At 37.8% G+C, this 20400-nt stretch overlaps 1 protein-coding gene and 1 long non-coding RNA gene across 3 annotated transcripts in view; one reads left to right on the top strand and one right to left on the bottom strand.

Annotated features, from left to right (window-relative positions):
- LOC310722038 overlaps positions 1–5061 on the top strand; it is a 6979-nt gene extending 1918 nt beyond the window's left edge. Inside the window, exon 2 of the long non-coding RNA XR_014532267.1 lies at positions 4644–5061. This is a non-coding gene — a long non-coding RNA (uncharacterized lncRNA). The remainder of the gene's footprint in view (positions 1–4643) is intronic.
- On the bottom strand, positions 3487–20400 carry LOC310722012 (dysbindin). 2 transcript variants are annotated; one of them, XM_083534310.1, is made up of 5 exons: positions 20159–20392; positions 20046–20128; positions 4912–5061; positions 4672–4815; positions 3487–4211 (listed from the first exon to the last, which is right to left on the bottom strand). In XM_083534310.1, the coding sequence occupies exons 2-5, from the start codon at positions 20086–20088 to the stop codon at positions 3958–3960; spliced, it is 591 nt and encodes a 196-aa protein (XP_083390436.1). In that variant the 5' UTR covers positions 20089–20128; positions 20159–20392; the 3' UTR covers positions 3487–3957. The 2 variants fall into 2 exon arrangements, with proteins under 2 accessions (XP_083390436.1, XP_083390435.1); XM_083534309.1 differs by having other exon boundaries at positions 20046–20400.

Raw genomic sequence — 20400 nt, 5'->3', positions numbered from 1 at the left:
ATTCTCTGAGTGTTAAGCTGTGAAACGGGTTTTTGTCCAGTTCAGTCCGACCTTGTTGTACGTTTTTTATTTTTTTTCTATTTTTTTTAAGTATATATTACTTCACATACCCAAAACACATCAAGAATTGAAAATCCTGAGTGAGAGTTAATAAAACAAAAACCCCAAAACAAAGTTTTTCAAGGGAAGTCTCTAAGTACTCATAATGCTTTCACTTTCAGAAATTATACATAAATTAAGTCCTTTATTTTCTGGCATATATATATATATATATATAAAAGAAAAGCAAATCATATGGTGTAGATTATTTGGAAAAAGTCTCTGTAATCAGCACCTTGTCTTACGACTCTTCAGGATGGAAATATTTGTGGTTATTCATTATAAATGTGACATGATGCTCTTTAATAAATAACAAAATGTACCAGTGATCTCTTCTTCTTCCGGGACCTGGAAACCATTCTAACATCCACATAAACAGCCTAAAGCTTCATGAGGGTACTGTAGAAGGTTTAACTAAAAAACCATGAAGATGAATTTGTACTGTAAATGATATAAACAGTTATAAGCTGTAGTATAAAGCAGTTACAGCTATAATGGATTAGGGCTTCAATTTCTATAAACAGTTTTGCACTCGAGTCTTCAGCAGTGAACAGTTGATATCCTCAACAATGATGGAACTACATCCCAGATGAGGATAAGTTCTCTTTTGAATCTGGTTTCTGCCAAGGTTTTTTTTCATACGATCTCGGAGAGTTTTTCCTTGCCCCTTCTTGCCGCTTGTTCATTAGGGATAAACATACAGGGATCTTTGGGACAATGTCTATTGTTAAAAGTGCTACACAGATCAAATGGAATTGAATTGCCATCATTCAAGAAAAGTGCAATGTGCTGTCATTGGAGCTTAAAGAACCTTATGTTGTCCCACAACATCCCAAATGATCACTGATCATTTTCTACGACAGCTTACCCCATAGTGTTTTATTCCATACATAAAACAGCGTAATAGGCTGCATTTTAATCAGTCTGCACTTTAGAAATTATATTAGCTTTAAAAGTAATTTAAAAAAAATATAAACTGGTGAAAACAAACAGTTGATAGTAGTATAAAAATAGTGAAAGTTGTTCCAAATGCTCAGAGCCAAAGCATAATTTACAGTGTGTGCGTGTGGTGTGTGTGTGTGTGTGTGTGTGTGTGTGTGTATACAGTGGGTACGGAAAGTATTCAGACCCCCTTAAATTTTTCACTCTTTTTTATTTTGCAGCCATTTGCTAAAATCATTTAAGTTCATTTCTTTTCCTCATGAATGTACACATAGCACCCTATATTGACAGAAAAACACAGAATTCTTGACATTGTTACAGATTTATTAAAAAAGAAAAACTGAAATATCACATGGTCCTAAGTATTCAGACCCTTTGCTCAGTATTTAGTAGAAGCCCCCTTTTAATCTAATACAGCCAGGAGTCTTTTTGGGAAAGATGCAACAAGTCTTTCACACCTGGATTTGGGGATCCTCTGCCATTCCTCCTTGCAGGTCCTCTCCAGTTCTGTCAGGTTGGACGGTAAACGTTGGTGGGCAGCTATTTTTAGGTCTCTCCAGAGATGCTCAATTGGGTTTAAGTCAGGGCTCTGGCTGGGCCATTCAAGAACAGTCACGGAGTTGTTGTGAAGCCACTCCATCGTTATTTTAGCTGTGTGCTTAGGGTCATTGTCTTGTTGGAAGGTAAACCTTCAGCCCAGTCTGAGGTCCAAAGCACTCTGGAGAAGGTTTTCATCCAGGATATCCCTGTGCTTGGCCGCATTCATCTTTCCCTTGATTGCAACCAGTCGTCCTGTCCCTGCAGCTGAAAAACACCCCCACAACATGATGCTGCCACCACCATGCTTCATTGTTGAGACTGTACTGGACAGGTGATGAGCAGTGCCTGGTTTTCTCCACTCATACCGCTTAGAATTAAGGCCAAAAAGTTCTATCTTGGTCTCATCAGACCAGAGAATCTTATTTCTCACCATTTTCGAGAACTCCATGCAGGCTTTCATGTGTCTTACACTGAGGAGAGGCTTCCGTCGGGCCACTCTGCCATAAAGCCCCGACTGGTGGAGGGCTGCAGTGATGGTTGACTTTCTACAACTTTCTCACATCTCCCGACTGCATCTCTGGAGCTCAGCCACAGTGATCTTTGGGTTCTTCTTTACCTCTCTCACCAAGGCTCTTCTCCCCCGATAGCTCAGTTTGGCCGGTCGGCCAGCTCTAGGAATGGTTCTCGTCGTCCCAAACGTTTTCCATTTGAGGATTATGGGGGCCACTGTGCTCTTAGGAACCTTAAGTGCAGCAGAAATCTTTTTGTAACCTTGGCCAGATCTGTGCCTTGCCACAATTCTGTCTCTGAGCTCTTCAGGCAGTTCCTTTGACCTCATGATTCTCATTTGCTCTGACATGCATTGTGATCTGGAAGGTCTTATATAGACAGGTGTGTGGCTTTCCTAATCAAGTCCAATCAGTATAATCAAAAATTTCTGTACTCAAATGAAGGTGTAGAACCATCTCAAGGATGATCAGAAGAAATGGAGAGCACCTGAGTTAAATATATGAGTGTCACAGCAAAGGGTCTGAATACTTAGGACCATGTGATATTTCAGTTTTTCTTTTTTAATAAATCTGCAAAAAGGTCAACAATTCTGTGTTTTTCTGTCAGTATGGGGAGCTGTGTGTACATTCATGAGGAAGAAGAATGAACTTAAATGATTTTAGCAAATGGCTGCAATATAACAAAAAGTGAAAAATTTAAGGGGGTCTGAATACTTTCCGTACCCACTGTATATATATATATATATATATATATATATATATATATATATATATATATATATATATATACACACAAACATACAAACAGTACTATATTATCTATATTAGACACAGCATCTTGATCACTAGTGCACATTTGGGCAAAATGTAATTTATTAAGAGGGTTATTTGAGGTCGTTTTCATTTATATCACAATATTAGTGAACAATTTCGCTTTCCCTCATGTGTCTTGTAAGGTTAATACAGAAAGTTGACGGAGAGCTAGTATTAATTATGGACCAGTATGCGATTAGATGTGCAAAATCAGTTTTTTTTTTACAATCAATACTGTATTAAACAATGTCGTTTTAAACCTAATCAAGAACTGGTGAAGTTCATTTAGATTTATACAATATAAGGACCATATTCTGTGTCTTAAGGGCTTAATATAGCAAGATTTTGTGCAAGTTGTGGTGTTTTTTTCAAATGGAAAACAAATGAGAAAATTAAAGTGGCAAATAAACACATTAATTTACCTTGAAGAAGGTATTGTATAAATAAATAGGTATTACATCAGCATTATTATCACAATTATGCCATGCTCTGTTATAATTAGTCTCAGTTATTACATTTCATGCTGCCGCTCATTAGTGAATAAATACTACATGGTAAACACAATTGTATTCCAACACCAACATTCCAAAGTTAGGGTTGACTTTATTTTGATATTTAAAAATATTTAAGTGTGAGTTGAAATCAAGTAGACATTACTAGAAGGCATGAAAAAAATTGGACAACAATGCACAGTATAGCGATGCACATTTCATATGACAGAAGACTAAGCTTTCTTTCTCAAACATATAGAAGTAGACAGAAGAAACAGTACATTTTTTTTATACCTGCATCATTAATCCTAAATAAAGCTTTGCTACTCTGTTGTTGTTATAACCAATACAATATGGCAATTATTCTTACATTTGTCAGCTTTATAATCTACAGCAGCAGTCCAGGTGAACAGAAATGTTCTCTGCAGACAAAGTAATGCACGCAAAATAGAATCCGTGGGGACGTGGAATCAGGCTAAAAAGAGGCAACCTACCAGAGAAAGTCTTTAACAGCACACAAACACTGAAGTACAGGATTCATCAGTAGTAACCGGTGACGCCATTCATAGTGACAGCTCAGGGTCTTTTCCTGCACAGTTGGCTGGAGGTGTACCGTTTACCAAAAGCCCATCGTCGTCCTGAACATCCTCGTCATCCGATTGGACGACGGGGGTTTCTGCGCCGTCCTCCCCTTGGCTGTCTGAGGTGGCAGTGGAGGAAGTAGAGGATATCCGGGATTTGAGCTGGCAGGTGTCTGGGACTCTCATGGAGATTTCTTCCCTCAGCGCAGAATCAATGTCGTTATTGCCACTGAGACCTTGAGGAGAAATCACAGTTACAGCCATCAGATTCACCACCACGGATGGCTGCGATATCATAACTCTTTTATACGTTAGTGATCAGCTGTCTTTCAGATCTCACTCCTAGTCCTCCAATGATTTCAGTGTTTCCATTATCTTCAGTAAGTGCATTATCCTACAGAGCTGTGGTGCAGGAACTCCTGTCCACATCTAAGCAACATATACACAGATACAGTACTCATCACCACTCCACCTACCATGTTTTTCGGCATTTTAAAAGAACCCGGAGAACCCAAAGGAAACCCATACATTAACAAGGACCAAGACTGTCATATTTGCACTATAACATTTTTCAATTATGCTCTGTTTTGTTCATATCCAGTCATTTAGTCTTGTAAGTAAACACTTGCAATAAACTATACCCCAAAACATGAACTTTTCTTTTACAGATCTGATTTGTAAGCTGTTTACTGCTACCTTCTAGTGGACACGGACATGAGTCGTCCTCCTCGGTCGAGGCAAGAAACACGTCCAGCGCCTCCTGATCTGAGATGTCCAAAAGGTCCATTTGCTCCAGCATGTCCACATTGACCTCCATGGATGAGATGCTGCTCATGGGCGCTAAAGAGCATTAACAAAAAAACGTCTCAAATATCATAATGAGAATAAAGAACCACATTTCATAAGAATGATTATCAAAGTGTCAAAGTACTTTACCCCTTTTGTAATCTATCTGCAAGTGTGCAGAGGAGAAGTAAACATCCACATCATGCTGGAAGGCCTCTTCGAAGAAGCGCTGACTTTCTCTGAGCCTCAGCTGCTGGGCCACGTCCATGTCCGGAATCCTCAGAGCGTTCTCTGTTTCAGCTGGAAAACAAAAAATACACAAAAGAACAGATGTCCAAGACTAATTAGGAAGCGCCAAGTGATCACTTCTTCAGAGGTTTCAGTTTGCAGCCTGGAGTGCATGAATAGTAAATACGTATACCACCACCAGGGAGCAACAGTCAGCCATTGCTTCATCAAGGTTGGTGCCAGAATTTGTACTAGGGCTTAGTTTAATTTCTCATAGCGTAACCCAAACTCAGACCAGGTAAATCATCTATCTATGGCCTTTGATATGTTTCTATCTGTAGGTTGGTCCATAGGTAGTAACTTTATGTAACAGACACACGAATACTCAACGCCTATAGTAATCTCGTATTGCCGTAAATCTGTCAAGGCGTGCAGTTCAGTCACAGCATCTGTCAATTCTAGGGCTGCTAATCAGATTGGGCTGGAAGTGCAATCTCATTTACTCCCTACATCAGGAGCACTGTAATAGCCTAAAGAGGAGAGCTGTGAAAGCTGTGAGAGGAAACAAAAATGAGATGGGTAAATTTCCATCTTAAAAATTTAAAGCTGAAACCAGAGGCTCGGGTCATTTTTAAAAGTGGAAATCACTTATGTATACTTTCCAAAGCTATGTATACTCTCCAAAGCTAACTAGGTAATGTTTTAAGAAGAATAGAATACACTGAAAACATGGTGTGTGTGTGTGTGTGTGTGTGTGTGTGTGTGTGTGTGTGTGTGTGTGTGTACGGTTATGCGTTTGTGTCACAGCACATCCTAATCAGCATTATATGAGACTACATTTCACTATTGAAGTAGTGGCCACTTATTTAGTCTCTGCACCATCCATTAGTCAGATGAGCAGCCTGACCCTCTGCTCGAACACGAGACCTCGACCACTCAGCTATTTATGGAGGCACACACAGGAGTCGGAGTAAATGACTCATCAGCAATTATAACCACAAAAATATACACAACAGAAACAGAACAACCCCCTGAACACACACATGATTAATGTATTTTCATGGTTTTTTTTCTACAAGATATCTTATTCACATGATTAATTTATGTTCACGTTTTGATATGAATTTATTTCCACCTGTTCTAATGCATGTTTATTTTTACACATTTGATCCCGTCACATGCGATCATTCGATATATTACTCAGGCAGTGAGACGACAAGCATATCATCGCAGGTGAAATGTATGCATTTAAAAACTATATAATACAAGCCTGCTCGAATGCAGGCGATCTTAATCTAAACTTAAAGTAGGAAAGTCTCTCAAAGAAATATGTTTTGCACCATGTATCCTGGGAGCATATGCTGTTTGATGAATAAGTAGGAACTTGAGATAGTCTTACATCAAAAGTAAATGAAAATGTTCCCTGCTTGCTATTTGTACTACAGTGACCTTTTTTGTAAACGTATGTCTCCTGTGGAGTCATACAGTCATTCATTACCTACTAAAGCAAAAAAAAAAACTCATAAAGCTGTGCCCTGCATATTCATTGTTTTTAACAAAAATGTATTCAATAATCATCTAATTATCAGGTTCTATCTAAAAGGGCTAAAATATACATTAGCGCATGACCAGGGCTGAAAGAGTGTTTCCTTTCACGGTCCGTCAATACCACTAAAGCACGCAAATCAGCATTCTAGGATTAGGCTGTAATTAGAGCATACAGCCCTAGATTGGGCTAATTGGATTGGGTTTCAAAGCCTGGGTCAAATCAGGAAGAATAAAAAAACTTGACTGTGGTGGGAAAGCTTATGGTTCACTCATGCGAACACTCATATGCTCATTACCACAGTAAGTACGAAAGCACAGTAACAAAGTCCCAGATGTATAATGCAGCATCAGCTATTATACGCTAATGCTAGCTGCTAGCTTGTGTTTGTTACAAATGAATGTCATATCCACCACATTATCTGTGTAATGCTGCTTTGAGACAATGTTAAACACGCTATACAAATAAAAATGAATTAAATTGAATTAAATAGTCTGAGAGACTGATTAAACTGTAGCTAAATGGATAAAAATACAACCAAATTACTAAATGAATTTTGTTTATCGCTAACAGTAGTAGAGTTAGCCAGCTTAGCATGCAGGTTGGAATACTCATATCTTTGTAATATTTAATTGAGCTCATATTCATACTCAACAGATCTGTCAGTCATAATGATAAGGTTTATCGGGTTTATTATTTAAACTTCATGAAATTCACTCGTTTATTACTCAAGGCCTTTACCCTTACTTCACTAATTGCTGAGACTTATTTCCATTTCCATGGCTTAACCATGTTTTTTCCCCCTTTTAGAGAGTTCACATGGCTTTTCATGAATGCAAATACACTCGGTCAAGCGTGCTCATCTCTGATGGAGAATCTGATGTGAAAAAGGTGTTCTATAGCAGAATAAATTAAATCATTCGGTCAAATTATTTTCCCTCACAAGCCTTCGAAGGTGTGTAAATTCGGGGAATTCATGTGCTTCTTCTGCCAAATGAAAAAAAAAAAAAACCTTCGTTTTTCACTTGGTTGCTCAGTAATATTGAAAACCTGATGACTAACGATGCAGACATCCTGACTTTTTGTTTCAGTTTCCTGAAAAAAATATATGACTTGTCATATTTGGCAACGGAGTATGTGCTCTCTGTGGCAGATCAAGAACAGTCAGTGACCCTGTCGTGTGAGGACGGCGAGTCAGCCAGCGGACGAAGATGTCACAGTGACTCAGTCGCTCACTATCAGACCTTGTGTGTGTGTGTGTGTGTGTGTGTGTGTGTGTGTGTGTGTGTGTGTGTGTGTGTGTGTGTGTGTGTGTGTGTGTGTGTATGGGCTAATGCTGCATTCCAGCACTGTTTCCTCATCATCTTTTCTAGCCCCATCTCATGAAAATAATCCCCATCAGTGTCTAAAAGGTCATTCTAATACTTTATAACTCAAGTGATGTATTGAGTCAACATAACTGTAAGTCTCACTAGCAGAACCGTTCTAGGAGGCCTATATATCTCATCAACATATACATATACACAAGCATAGAGATAACGTTACTTATTGTTCAGATTTTGTTTAACATATTCAAACACTCTATACATGAGCTAACAGAACTTGACAGCATCTGATTAGCAGGTCTTTTAGAACACCAAAACATAAAAACCTATATTTCATTTCATTGGCAGATCCTTCGACTTATTAAAAATGTTTTATTTTTTAAATGAATCTAAGAATCTGGACTATATTCAAGGTTACATCATGCTAATATGTAACTGTTTTGCAGTGTACACTCCTGTTTTCATTTTCAAATACATGCAGGTCAGTTGTTTCTATTATATATATTGTTTTACTGCCATAAAATCTTAGACCAAGAACACAAAATGTTCATTTCTAGAAGAGACCATAGAAAAAAACAAACAGAAATCATTTAACTGATCAATGATGCTCTTAAGTAAGCAATTAATTTCTGTATAAAACATAATTACAGTACTGATTGACATTACAGTGCATTGCTTAATAGCAAGTAGGTCATTTTTACCGGTCCTTGATCCAAACACAAACTCATGACTATAAATAAAATCAACCATCTTCTCCATTTTGTACGCTTTTGCAACTTTTGTATTTTTAGTATTCGCTTCAATGCGCCAAAAAAAACATTTTGTCCTCAAGGCCCATGTTCGTGCCCTTTTCTAAATCATCTAGCTCTGTTATTTCTTTAGAATTGTGTTCACTAATAGTGTGTGTTTAGTGTAACTGAGCCTGTAACTGATCCTAGATTGACTTTCATACTCACGCTAAAGCTGTTGTACTTTATAATATGACCTTACACAGTTTAAAATATTAAAGTGTAATCTTCAAGAGAAGGACGCTTTAAACCGTGAGGAGAAATATAAAAGTATTAGGAGGAGTGCGTGTCAGGGTGTGTGTCTCTTTGCTGCTTTATGCTGAGTGGTGAATTGTTCAGTCAGGGACTGCAGGGGAGGACACACACTCATTTCATTTCACTCCTCATTCTTTTCTTCTTCTTTTTTTTTATGCTACATTAAACTAGCATCCTGCACAACATCTTAAACAACGCGTGGAGCTGGAAAACAAGGACAGGAAGGAGAAGCAGAGTCACTGCTTTGCTTAGAATTAACTTGGGGTTAATTACCATGCTTGGGGGACGGCTCGAGCCCTCTCGCAGCAGACTCTCTCAAATCCTTAGCTTTTAGGTTATGGATTTATTTTTCCACTTCACAGCCTGTTAACTCTCACAAGCTCAGCCACCTGCTGAAAAAATGGTACACATCCGGACGCCCACAAGTCGGGCATAGCACAGCATGGCATTTTGCGCACGACTGGAGTGTCTGATGCCCTGCTTGCTTCCACAGGTTACATAAAAATAGACAGTATATTTTACCTCTGGTCAGGCTTAGAGACAGCAGGGATCTGATTAATAATGACAAGCAGTCACTTACAGAACACAGCAAGACTGCTGATGTTTGTTTTTCAGCCATGGACACACACACACACACACACACACACACACACACACACACACACACACACACACACATACATTTCGAGTGGCTTTCATTAGTGGCCTCTAATTTTAGATATGGTTGAAATGAGGCTACTGAGGTCATGGTATTGATGGACTGCTCTCTAATGATACTGATTGGTCAGCTGATTAACCCCTTTAGATCCAGCATCTATTGTAATGTGTATCACATGATTTATTCAAAGGCATACATTAAAGAAGATTAGCAACTGCATTTCGTGGACTTTCAATAAAAAATGCACAATGTTTTATCTAAATTCTTTTATATCCTTATTTGTGCTTCAAGAGAAAAGCCAGTGAATGCTAATAAAAACCCTGTTCTCCTTTAGATCTCCCACACACACCTCCGCTAATTTGTAGTTAACTTTCTCACACTCTCTCTCTTTTGTATGTGCCAGACCAATCAGATCTGAACCTAGTTCAGCGTCCTCTCCCTCGTTATATCACACAGTGTCTATTTAGTCCACCGAGGTCTGAATGAAGGAGGGAGTAAGTAAGATCCCAGGTCTGAATGCGGTGAGGGCAAAAAAACCTAAAACTGATCATCCAGGAGGCTCGACTTGACATTCCCTGAGGAGAGGGCGAACCTCTCTTTCTTCTCCGCTTCCTCTCTCTTTTATTTCCTCTGTGGGATTGGCATTGGAGTAAAGAGACAGATTTGAGCCCGACTACCGGACGTGGCACGGCACTCACACTCGACTCGCCCACGCTAACAAACCCGGGCCCTGAGCTGCTTCTTAGAAACCCACAATACCAACACAAAGTGTTCATTTCACACACACACACAGGTCGTTACAGTTAAGTAATGATGTTAGATCCTGGCCTGTGGGTTTTCCTTGTGGTTTTGCTATTTTTCAAAAGCCTCAAAGCAAATTCATTATTATAATAGCAACCTATTCGCTTACATCTGTTTAATTGATTTTTTAAAAGACAGTCAATACATTCTGCTTCCTCTAAAGAGTTCCATAAGAGCGTTCCTTTTCTACTTTAAAGGTGTGATATGTAATTAAATATCCTAAAATTCCTCAAATAACTATAGAACTTCAAACATACTTTAGAAATACTGTCAGTCCTGAAGTTTTCATGCAATTAATATATATATTTATATTTATTATTATTATTATTATTTTTCACTTTTACAGCCCTGAAAACTCTGAACAATAAAGGCCAAAGCCTTATTTTTAACATGAGTCCGTTAGAGTAAAGTGGAAAGTAAAGGTTTTTAATATTTTTATTGTAATAGAAATTAGTCTTTTAGACAGCAGAGTGGTCGAAATTTGCATACTGCTCCTTTAAAAATACTTTTTTTTCCAATCCCCATCTATCGACAGAATAATAAAAAAAAGCCACAGTGAAGTGTGCTGTTACACGAAGGTAATCAACATGCATCCAACACAGCTGCAGTTTTCCAAGAACAGCACATGTATTATTCTCAGAAAACACAAAATACAGAAATAGTTGTTCCGGCACCGGCACCTCTTTTTCTTGCTCTCTATTTAGGTCAATATGATCCAAAACAACTACAGCGACTAAAGAAACCGATTTATCTCTGTGATGAAGCCCTGACACTGAAGACTCCATTTAAGCAAGCAATTACGTGTGTTTATGTAAAACACTTGGTCAATGTGAATGAATGTGTTACTATAGAAACAATAACATATACACAGTCTCCTGCTATATCCTTATTTGACCATATCCCTGTGACGAAGCAAAGAGAACATAGCCAGGGCGACACTATCTTAGCAACTTCTTGTTTTATTTATTTATTTAAAGTTTTGTCCCTTTTTTTCCATTCACACATCACATTTTCCATTTTCCACAAAACCTCTTAGGCTTGATATTCCCCAGAGACAAAGAAAGAAACTGTGAAAATCTCAAACAAAGGCCCACTGCTAAATTTATTGCTATATATCTCTCTGAGAATAAACACTGCAGATTGTCTCGGGGCGCTGTGGTAGCACGACACAGGAAACAAGTGTTCCAACATTCCCAAGAGAAGCCCCAAACTGAGCTTGAAACCCCAGAGATCATTTAAGCTGCATCCCATAAGCTGGTCGGAGTGACTGTGGGTTTTTTAATGCTGGTTTTTATAGACGAGCTACAATAAAAACTCTCCCACAGGCTGTTACTGACCAGCACACGGTTGGAGAAAATGACCCTTCCAGATGCTTTAAAGCAATTTTCGACCACATAAACAAAAATAAGGACAGACTGTGGTCTGTGTTTAAAGAACTAATGTAACTTGGACACAATAAATATTTCTGTAGCAATTCCTATAAATCCCACTTTACCTCCAGAATATTAGAAAACTGATTATTAATAATATTGTCTTTAACATTGACTGCTGATCTGAATGAATTTTACTGTATAACACTGAATCAGTGGAGATTAGATATTGCTTGACTGCTTCTTTTCACCTTCTTAAACTCTTCACACCATCAGTCATTTCTCATCGTCGGTCTCTGGTGAGACAGTTCAATGACTAAGCATTTAATCTCCAGCTAGTCATGTCAGCCGGCTGACACTGACGCACAATCATGCTGCACTGAACCACAGCCTCAACTGGTCCCAGATCAGCTGTTTCAGGTTAAACTGGAAACATAAATAAACACAAAGTGGCTTTAGATCAGTATCTATTTTACAATACGGTTGCTTTAGGGGAAATCCCCTTTGCCCTTATAAACCATTTCCGTCAGCTCAGCTCTTGTTATGTCCAAAGAACTAAGTACGAATAATTGTAGACATCGGAGGGAAAAAAACTGTTGACTCAGCAGTTTAATCAATAAGTTCAATAAGTCCAGTGCTGCCACCATTTCACGGTCAGAACGGAAACCTGCTAACAGGGTCTTGTATTCAAACGCAATCGCTTTATTTCACACTCCACATCAGTGACGAACTCTAGATTCAGAGTCGCCGAAAGGTCATTCATTTGAATCATTCTTATACTGTATATTATCGATTCTATAGTGACCTGTTTCATTCAAATGGACATCTAATGCAAAACATGCACATAATCTGAAGCTATTAAAAAAAATTTATAGGGTTTTTTTTTTTCGGTGATGTTTATTTATCATTCATTGAAGGAGACAGTTTCGAGTTTTGGTTTTTCTGACACGGGAAAGTCTTTCAGACAGATGACTTTACACTTCCTGGTTTGATAGCACCATAATAAAGCTCCAATTCTTTCTCAGTGAAAGTATAAACTGTAACTATAAATGTATAACTATATGTAAGTAAAAAATAATAATCAATTTCAAATCATTGTGGTATGAGAGGAATAAATACATCTCAAGAAAATCATAATCATGAACAACACAGTAACTTTCTGTCCCATTACCATGAGGATGTTGGTTGTTTCCTTACCACAGCACATCCCCAAGTATTTACCTTTTAAAGCAAATATAAATCCAGTCAGGAGGCTGGGTCAAACAATACACCTTTTCAATCTCAGTTATCAGATGAATTGTTTATTGAATCATCCCGTTTTTCTGTCTTCGATGACTCTAATATAGAATATCCTAACAAGTGTCCATTCTTTTACAATAGTATTAGTTCAACTGTTGCCACAGACAGACTGTCATAAATATTTCATGAGTGGTAGTAAACCTGCTCAATACAGGACTGAGGAGGCAGCACGAGTCTAAGCAACACAAAGGTCATCATACCCTACGCTTTTTCCTGAGTAAACCACAAAAGCATGGCCGCGTGGTTCAATTTCCCCCCTCAAAGCTTTGTTTCCATTTAACAAGAATCATGGCACACGGCAACCATTAACCGTGAGCTGAACAACAATGTCTGAAGACAAGACAAAAGCAAGGGTTTCCAGAAACTGTGTATAGAAAAGCTCTGAGTTACAGGAAAGGTTGAAGGATGACAACAGATGCTGAAAGAGAGGGAGTGTGATTCGGCAAAACACCATTCAGTTCTGTGTAAATGTGGTGTAAAGGTGTCTGTTGAAACTTCTTGTTTATTCAATTGAAAAATATATTTAATGACATGGCATGTTTGTAGTGATCATATACACCTTTAATTCTTGAGACAGTCTAGAGTCAGGATATTTTCATTTTGAATTTGTTTTAATGTGCTGTGTCGCTAACTTTGTACTTATTGTAGGAGACATACGACAAATATTTTTTTCTTTATTATATTCAGCTGCCAAACTGAATTCAAATCCCCAATCAAAAAGCTTGACATCGAATTTGACATTTCACATGTGTTGGTCCTCATTAGGATAAAGTGGCTACTGAATGCTATGCTATGTTTATGGACACAATGGAACGCTAGCAAGCAGAGAATGCTATGTATGGTATTCCCCCTTACAAGATCTATAGAAACTCATATAGAAGCTTAGTGCTGTCTTTTTTTCAATTATTTTTCAATGAAAACACATCATGAAGCAATTAATTGGGAAGTAGTAGGTAGTAGGACTTCTCATTAGGAGGTCATGAGTTCAAATCCCAGCACCACAAAGTTACCAGGGCTCTTGAGCAAAGCCAAATGCAATTTGGTCTTATACCACAGAAACCTCTGAAACATCAAGAGTGCATTAGAACTTAATTTCCTTCACCTCTATCTCTCTTCAAGTCAAAGACACTTTTAAATTAGAAACTACATGAACATCTTTTTTCAAAGTCTTTTTCTTACATCGTTTTGGTTTCAGCACAGGGTGCGGCTCACAGGCCAGTTGAAAATCTGTTCGCCGTTTGCCGGAAAACCCCACATACTTTAAACCAGACTCTGTCGTTATTTTCTTGGTTGCATATCATATATTTAAAGCCAGGCCAGCAGAAAAAAACTTTTTCATTTGTACATCCTGCACGTGTTTTTGTACATCGTAATATACAGTGTGACATATGGGTGGGATTATAACATGTATACTGTACAAATTGTGTGGATGTGTGATTAAGTCAACTGGAATGAAAACTCTGTCCTGGCCTCGCAGCTGTCTTTATGCATTTCACATTCCACAGCTGTCCACAGCAGAGATGGATTTAGGTAGGACTATGTGTTCAGTCTGAAAACAACAGAATTAAAACACACTGTCACACATTCAGTCCTGAAGTTATGTTGATGCACATTGGGAAAGTTAGGGGTATTCAGAGTGATGTTATGCATGTGCTTGGGTTGTTTTTTTCTGGGTGAAAATGACCATATTATCCATAAATACAAAATCAATTTAAATTACTCAGTCATCAAAATAAGCAGGGACCTAGACCCTGAAGCCTTCTTGGACAATATCGTTAAACATTGTTGCGTACTTTAAAGAGAAGATGATAAATTTTTTAATAAATAGCATCACTGTGCTGGACATTTATTCTCTTCAAAACTTTGTGGACACCTAACCACAATATTCACATCCCATTCCACAATAAATCACTTTTTGCTATTATAACAACCTCCACTCTTCTGGGAAGATGTTCCACTAGATTTTGGAGTGTGCTTGTGGAGATTCATTCAGCACAAGGGTGTTGGTAAAGTCAGGTAGTGATGTAGGTTAGGAGGCCTGGGGTGCAGTCAGTGTTCCAATTCATCCCAAAGTTTCAATAAGGTTGAGGTCAGAGCTCTATAGCAGACCACTCTTGATCTTCTACTTCTGCTCTTCTACATATCTTCATGGATCTGGCTTTGTGCACTGTCATGCCTGAACAGGTTTGGGTTTCGCAGTATAAGTGAAGATCACATTTCATGTCACCACATCTGAAGACATATAATACAATCGCGTTCCTTTAACTTTGTGGTAACGGTTGGGGGAAGAACCTCTATATGGCTGGAAAGGTCAGGTGTCTACATACATGTGCCCATATAGTGTACGTCTTTTATCAATCTCTGAATAGCACAAAGTCTGAATTTAAAGTGTAGTGTCATCAAGATCACTCAACATTTATCTCTCATGTCAGCCTCACCAGAACATGGAAATGCCTACTGTCCTGAATACGTTCTCCTAAATCCAGATGTTAGATCCCCAATTAAAATGCAAGAAGTCAATATGGGGGGAAAAAAACTTCTCGAGGAGACACAAGAAAGAATCCATGACAGAATTCAGTTTCCAATCTGAACTCAGAACCTATCTTCTTCTTTATGGCACTATTTTAAATCAATACTTTTCTAAAGGAATACACTATAAAGACAAATAATACTAAGTATGTTAAAAGTATGTTCTCTAAGATTCCATTGTAAATTGGTTGGAATGAGTACTGAACAGTCTTTACGATTAGAGCAGTACAACCAAAAGTGCCGATCTCTTACAACAAGAACGTCTGCGTTTGATGAGTGCAAAAATCTCTGCACTCCTCTTCATCTCTTCTCTCCTCCTCCTCAACCACTGAGCTCTTTCATTTGGGCATGGATCCAGGAGTAAATTATTGATGCTGCGAGTGTGTGAGTGAGTGTGCGTGCGTGTGTGTGTGTGCCCGTGTGTGCCCGTGTGTGTGTGTGTGTGTGTGTGTGTGTGTGTGTGTGTGTGTGTGTGTGCCCGGGGGTGAAGCACAATCCAGCACTAGCGGATCCTTGCCTACTCTCGACAATGACCTCATTGTTAACCCTCTCTCCTCCCCTCAATAGAGGTCTTTAAGAGCAGGTCAATAATAGGTCAGATACTATTTAGATCAGCTATAAAAGAATTAAATAGCAGAGTGAACAATTAGGGCTCAGTGTAATAAAAAACATTCCTCCAATCTCTCATAGGAACGAGGATCGAGCAGACATGACATGAGTAGTGTCTCAGTATAGCGAGGAAGTTACATCGTCCGTCTGAAAAACAAGTGTATGAACCTGTAATTAAACATTAGAATGCTGACTCTGAATCAGTGCTCTTTTAGGTTTCTAGGCTCAACGTCTTGAAAATCAATTACACTGAATGGAATCGTTTGGTTGGAAAAAGAAGAAGAGAAAAATAGAATAGTATCCAAAAAAACATTTTAATGATCAAATATTGTATAAAATATTGTATGGATTAGATATTGTAAAACAGTTACATACTTCAGGGCAAAATCAATGATTTTTGTGTTATGTACTTATAACATCTAATAAATCTAATTTTAAATATAAAATATAAATATAAAATGTCAGCTTTTGCACTCTTTCCCTAACACCTTTGTAATGATACTGATGAAAGAAGTCTTGAATGAAAGAACTTCAGAAGAGTTAGATTTAAAGCTATATCTTTATGTTTTCCCCCCACAGGAAAGTTTTCAAGACTTTGAGATTTCAAAATGTGTAACATGAAAAGCCACATTTTTCTCCTGACTTCAAGAGAGAAAAATGAACCAGGTGTTGTAAAGCAGCTGACGGTTGTAAAACAAGTTCTAAAAGGTCTTGTTTCTTTTATGTAACTGTAAACTGATAAAAAAATACAACAATGCTGTTTGATATATGTTAAACTGTTAGCATTGGAAAGCTTCTGTGGTATAATAGGAATAAAGCTGTTCAGAATGTACCGTTACAGGAAAACTTGATATCTATAAGACCCTACAGGATACGGCACCACATTATTTGATGCGGCTTTTAACCGTCTACATTCCAAGTCGAGATCTCCGTTCCCCCGATTCCGGTCTTTTAGTTGTTCCCACTAACCGTTTATAGGTGATCAGGCTTTTTACCTCACATGCACCAAAACTGTGGAATCTTCTCTCAACTGAGATTAGACAGGCCGAGTCTTTTAATGTTTTAAAATCTGCCTCTTAAAACTCACTTTTTTAGAATAGCTTTTATGTGGTTTCTTATTTTTGTGATTTATTTATTCTGTAATATTTATTTACTTTTTTAAAATATTTATACTTATACTTATATTTAATATTTATACTTTTTTTTTTTTATTTTATACTTATTTTATTTTATATTATTTTTCTTATAAAATTTATTATTATTACAAATTAAAATTATTAAAAAATAATAATAATTTCCCCTCTTATCTTCATTTAAATTTTTTTTTTTCTTTTGTGTTTGGAAAGCGCTTTGAGATGCTATTTTTGAAGGTGCTATAAAAAAAAATTAAGACTATTATTATTATTATTAGGCCACATTATAAGATTATTTTTCAATATACCAGTAGTGAATTACATATAAATATAAAGGGAAAAAATTCTACATAGTGGTAACAGGCCCTATTTTTCAGTGTAGTCCACTATATCAAGGCCTTTCTACAAAAAAATCAGTGTCTGATTTACTGCTCGTTCCTTCTGTAGCGCTATATCACAGAGATTTAACACTTTATCAAAGGACAAAAGTCATTTACTGGCCAACATGTTTAAGGCTGGTGCACAGAGCTGTGGCAGTAAAGTGCTGGCTGTTCCTTGCGAGCTCTGTTCACAAATGCATGATGGCAGCCAATGAGTCGAGAGGCTGCAGCACTCATAAATGTTTTTCAGATAAACACTGGACACCGGCCAATTCATAAAACATAAGCACGGCTGAAACAACTTGTATTACAGAAGAGACTTGGAATAGCCACTCTTGTATTAACTGGGAGGAGGTACAGTGTGTAATTTATGTCTGGCATAACGAGAACACTCCATCCTACAGGCTGCAGGCTCACCCAGTGCAAGTCAAGCAACAGAGTTCTTTGCATGATAAACATTTTCGTGCATGAGGGCCATGCCAGCTGGATTTCAGTGAGAGCATATGACGTCCTTGAACCAGACTCATAATGTAATCAATATCGCAAAGGGTCTTCGGCCCTAAACCGTGACAATGTGTGATTAATCATTCACTGATGTTTTATTTCTGCTCACAGTACTCAAGAAGTGCATGTTTATGTGTGCGATAAATTGCATTACGATACAAACAGAATGAGCTTTGAGTGGGAACCAAACCGTCCGCTTGATACATTTCTCTAAAAACGGCCACCAAAGTGATGTTTTGGAGTTATTTTAAATAGAGGTCTTCAATAAAAATAGCAGGTTTGGTACAAACACCTTCCAGACTTGTCAATTCCTTAAAGACGATATTCCCCTTAAGTGTGCCAGTATAAGAAACAAAACTTGCACTGGCCTGAAGGATCGCTTATTCAACTAGAGGCAGCCCATATCATCTGAACAAGCCTGAAGAGATTTGACTCCAAATAAGGGAAGGAATTAAGGGTGCCTGAAAACTTCTGCACAATACACTTTAGCACTGTTAAAGTGAGGTTTTGTTAAGCCACAAGAATGCATGATGCTTGTAAACGCTGTATAATTTTGGAAAAGTACCACACTTTACCACACCCTAAAGGGTTAGGTGGGAAATGTCATATGAGCAATACTGAACCGAACATGGTTTCAAATGTTTATTGCATTTATCAGGACAGTTTCATCATTTATCTGTTGTTATTCAGAGTTGAGATGTCTCTGTGATTGACATTTTTAAGAATTTACTTCAATTCACAGAATGTCAAGAATTCATTCATACATGAATACATTCTGAATGGGATGCCAGACCATCACATGTCAGATTCAGACGCATCCAGATTCAGACATTTTAGGATCACTAGTCCACCTAAAAAACATGTTTTTGGGATGAAGGAAACCACCAAGATATGAAAATGCTGCACAGCCAATAACCTGTGATAAGCTTAAGATTAAACCTGGAGCTTGATAGTAAAATCCCTGACAGTACACTGATTAAGATGAATTTCTAACTAACACTCATTCATATATCTTCTGTATTTGCTTTATGTCAGGCAAACCCCCAGTCTGTGACAGATATATTGAGCATATCTGAGCGCACTTTAGCATAAGCCAATCTACCTTTGTTTTTAGAATGTTGGAGGAAACCAGGGAACCTGGGGAAAATAGAAATTGAAACAAAAACAGTACAAAGAATAACCAAAGTTTTGTTTGAAGCTCTGTTCCTTTCCTCTGTTCCTAAAATCTCAGACTATATCTTTAAGATGAAACCTCTGATTGGGGCTGTTGTAGTCAGTAACTGAAACTTTCAGCTCAATTTCAGACTACATCTTTAAAATATTGCAATTACTGAATTACTGGTTATCAATATATAGTACTGGAAAGATTTTCTCCATAAATCTGAGCCACATAAAGGGACATTTTTCAGTCTCTGTCTTGGGACTGAGTAATGAACAATGCAGTTATTTTTTCATTCATTCCACTTATGACAGTGCTAATTAGCTTTTTTATTTATATTGGGTTTATTATAACGTTGAATCATGGTATATTGTCGCTGATCAAGACATCTTGTTTTACACTGGGTGGAGGTATAAACATCTATCAGTATGTTGTACATAGCTGTTAAATGTCCAGGTCTGTTTACTGTCTCCAGCTATGACATGATGCAACAGTTCAGTATATAGAATATATAATAAATAGTGCTTTATTAAGTTTGGAGACTAATCTACCCTTACACTGTGTTCTACATAGTACTGTACAGTCACTGGATCTTCACATATCTATTGTTAACCTTGATATTTATATTAGAAAGCACTTGTGGTGAATGACAAGTGAACATCTTGAATCCTGATCACTGAAGAGTGAAGTGTGTACTTACATGGCTGATGTTTGATGTTCAGGTTTGCCCCCTTTGAGCTCATGATCCCTGGTTAGAGTTGCACATACACTCACACACACACACACACACACACACACACACACACACACACATATACAGGCACACACAGATGATAGAAAGGAGAAGTCTTACACAAAAACTGGATCCTTAGTTAAACGCTGTGCAAAGCATCAGCAGAAATATTGAACTGCATCATAATATACATTCATCTCTGTCGCTCTGTCTGGCTCTTTCAGCATGCTCCCATTCCTGGCACATTCATACAAATAAAGCTCATCCCCTCATCCCTGTCACACAGTCTAACTTAGGAGACTGAAGACAGAGAGGGCTTAGG

Source organism: Silurus aristotelis, assembly GCF_946808225.1.
Source record: "Silurus aristotelis genome assembly, chromosome: 28".
Lineage (NCBI taxonomy): Eukaryota > Metazoa > Chordata > Actinopteri > Siluriformes > Siluridae > Silurus > Silurus aristotelis.
The sequence above is the reverse complement of the archived record's forward strand: the minus strand, read 5'-3'. Positions and strand labels throughout refer to the sequence as shown.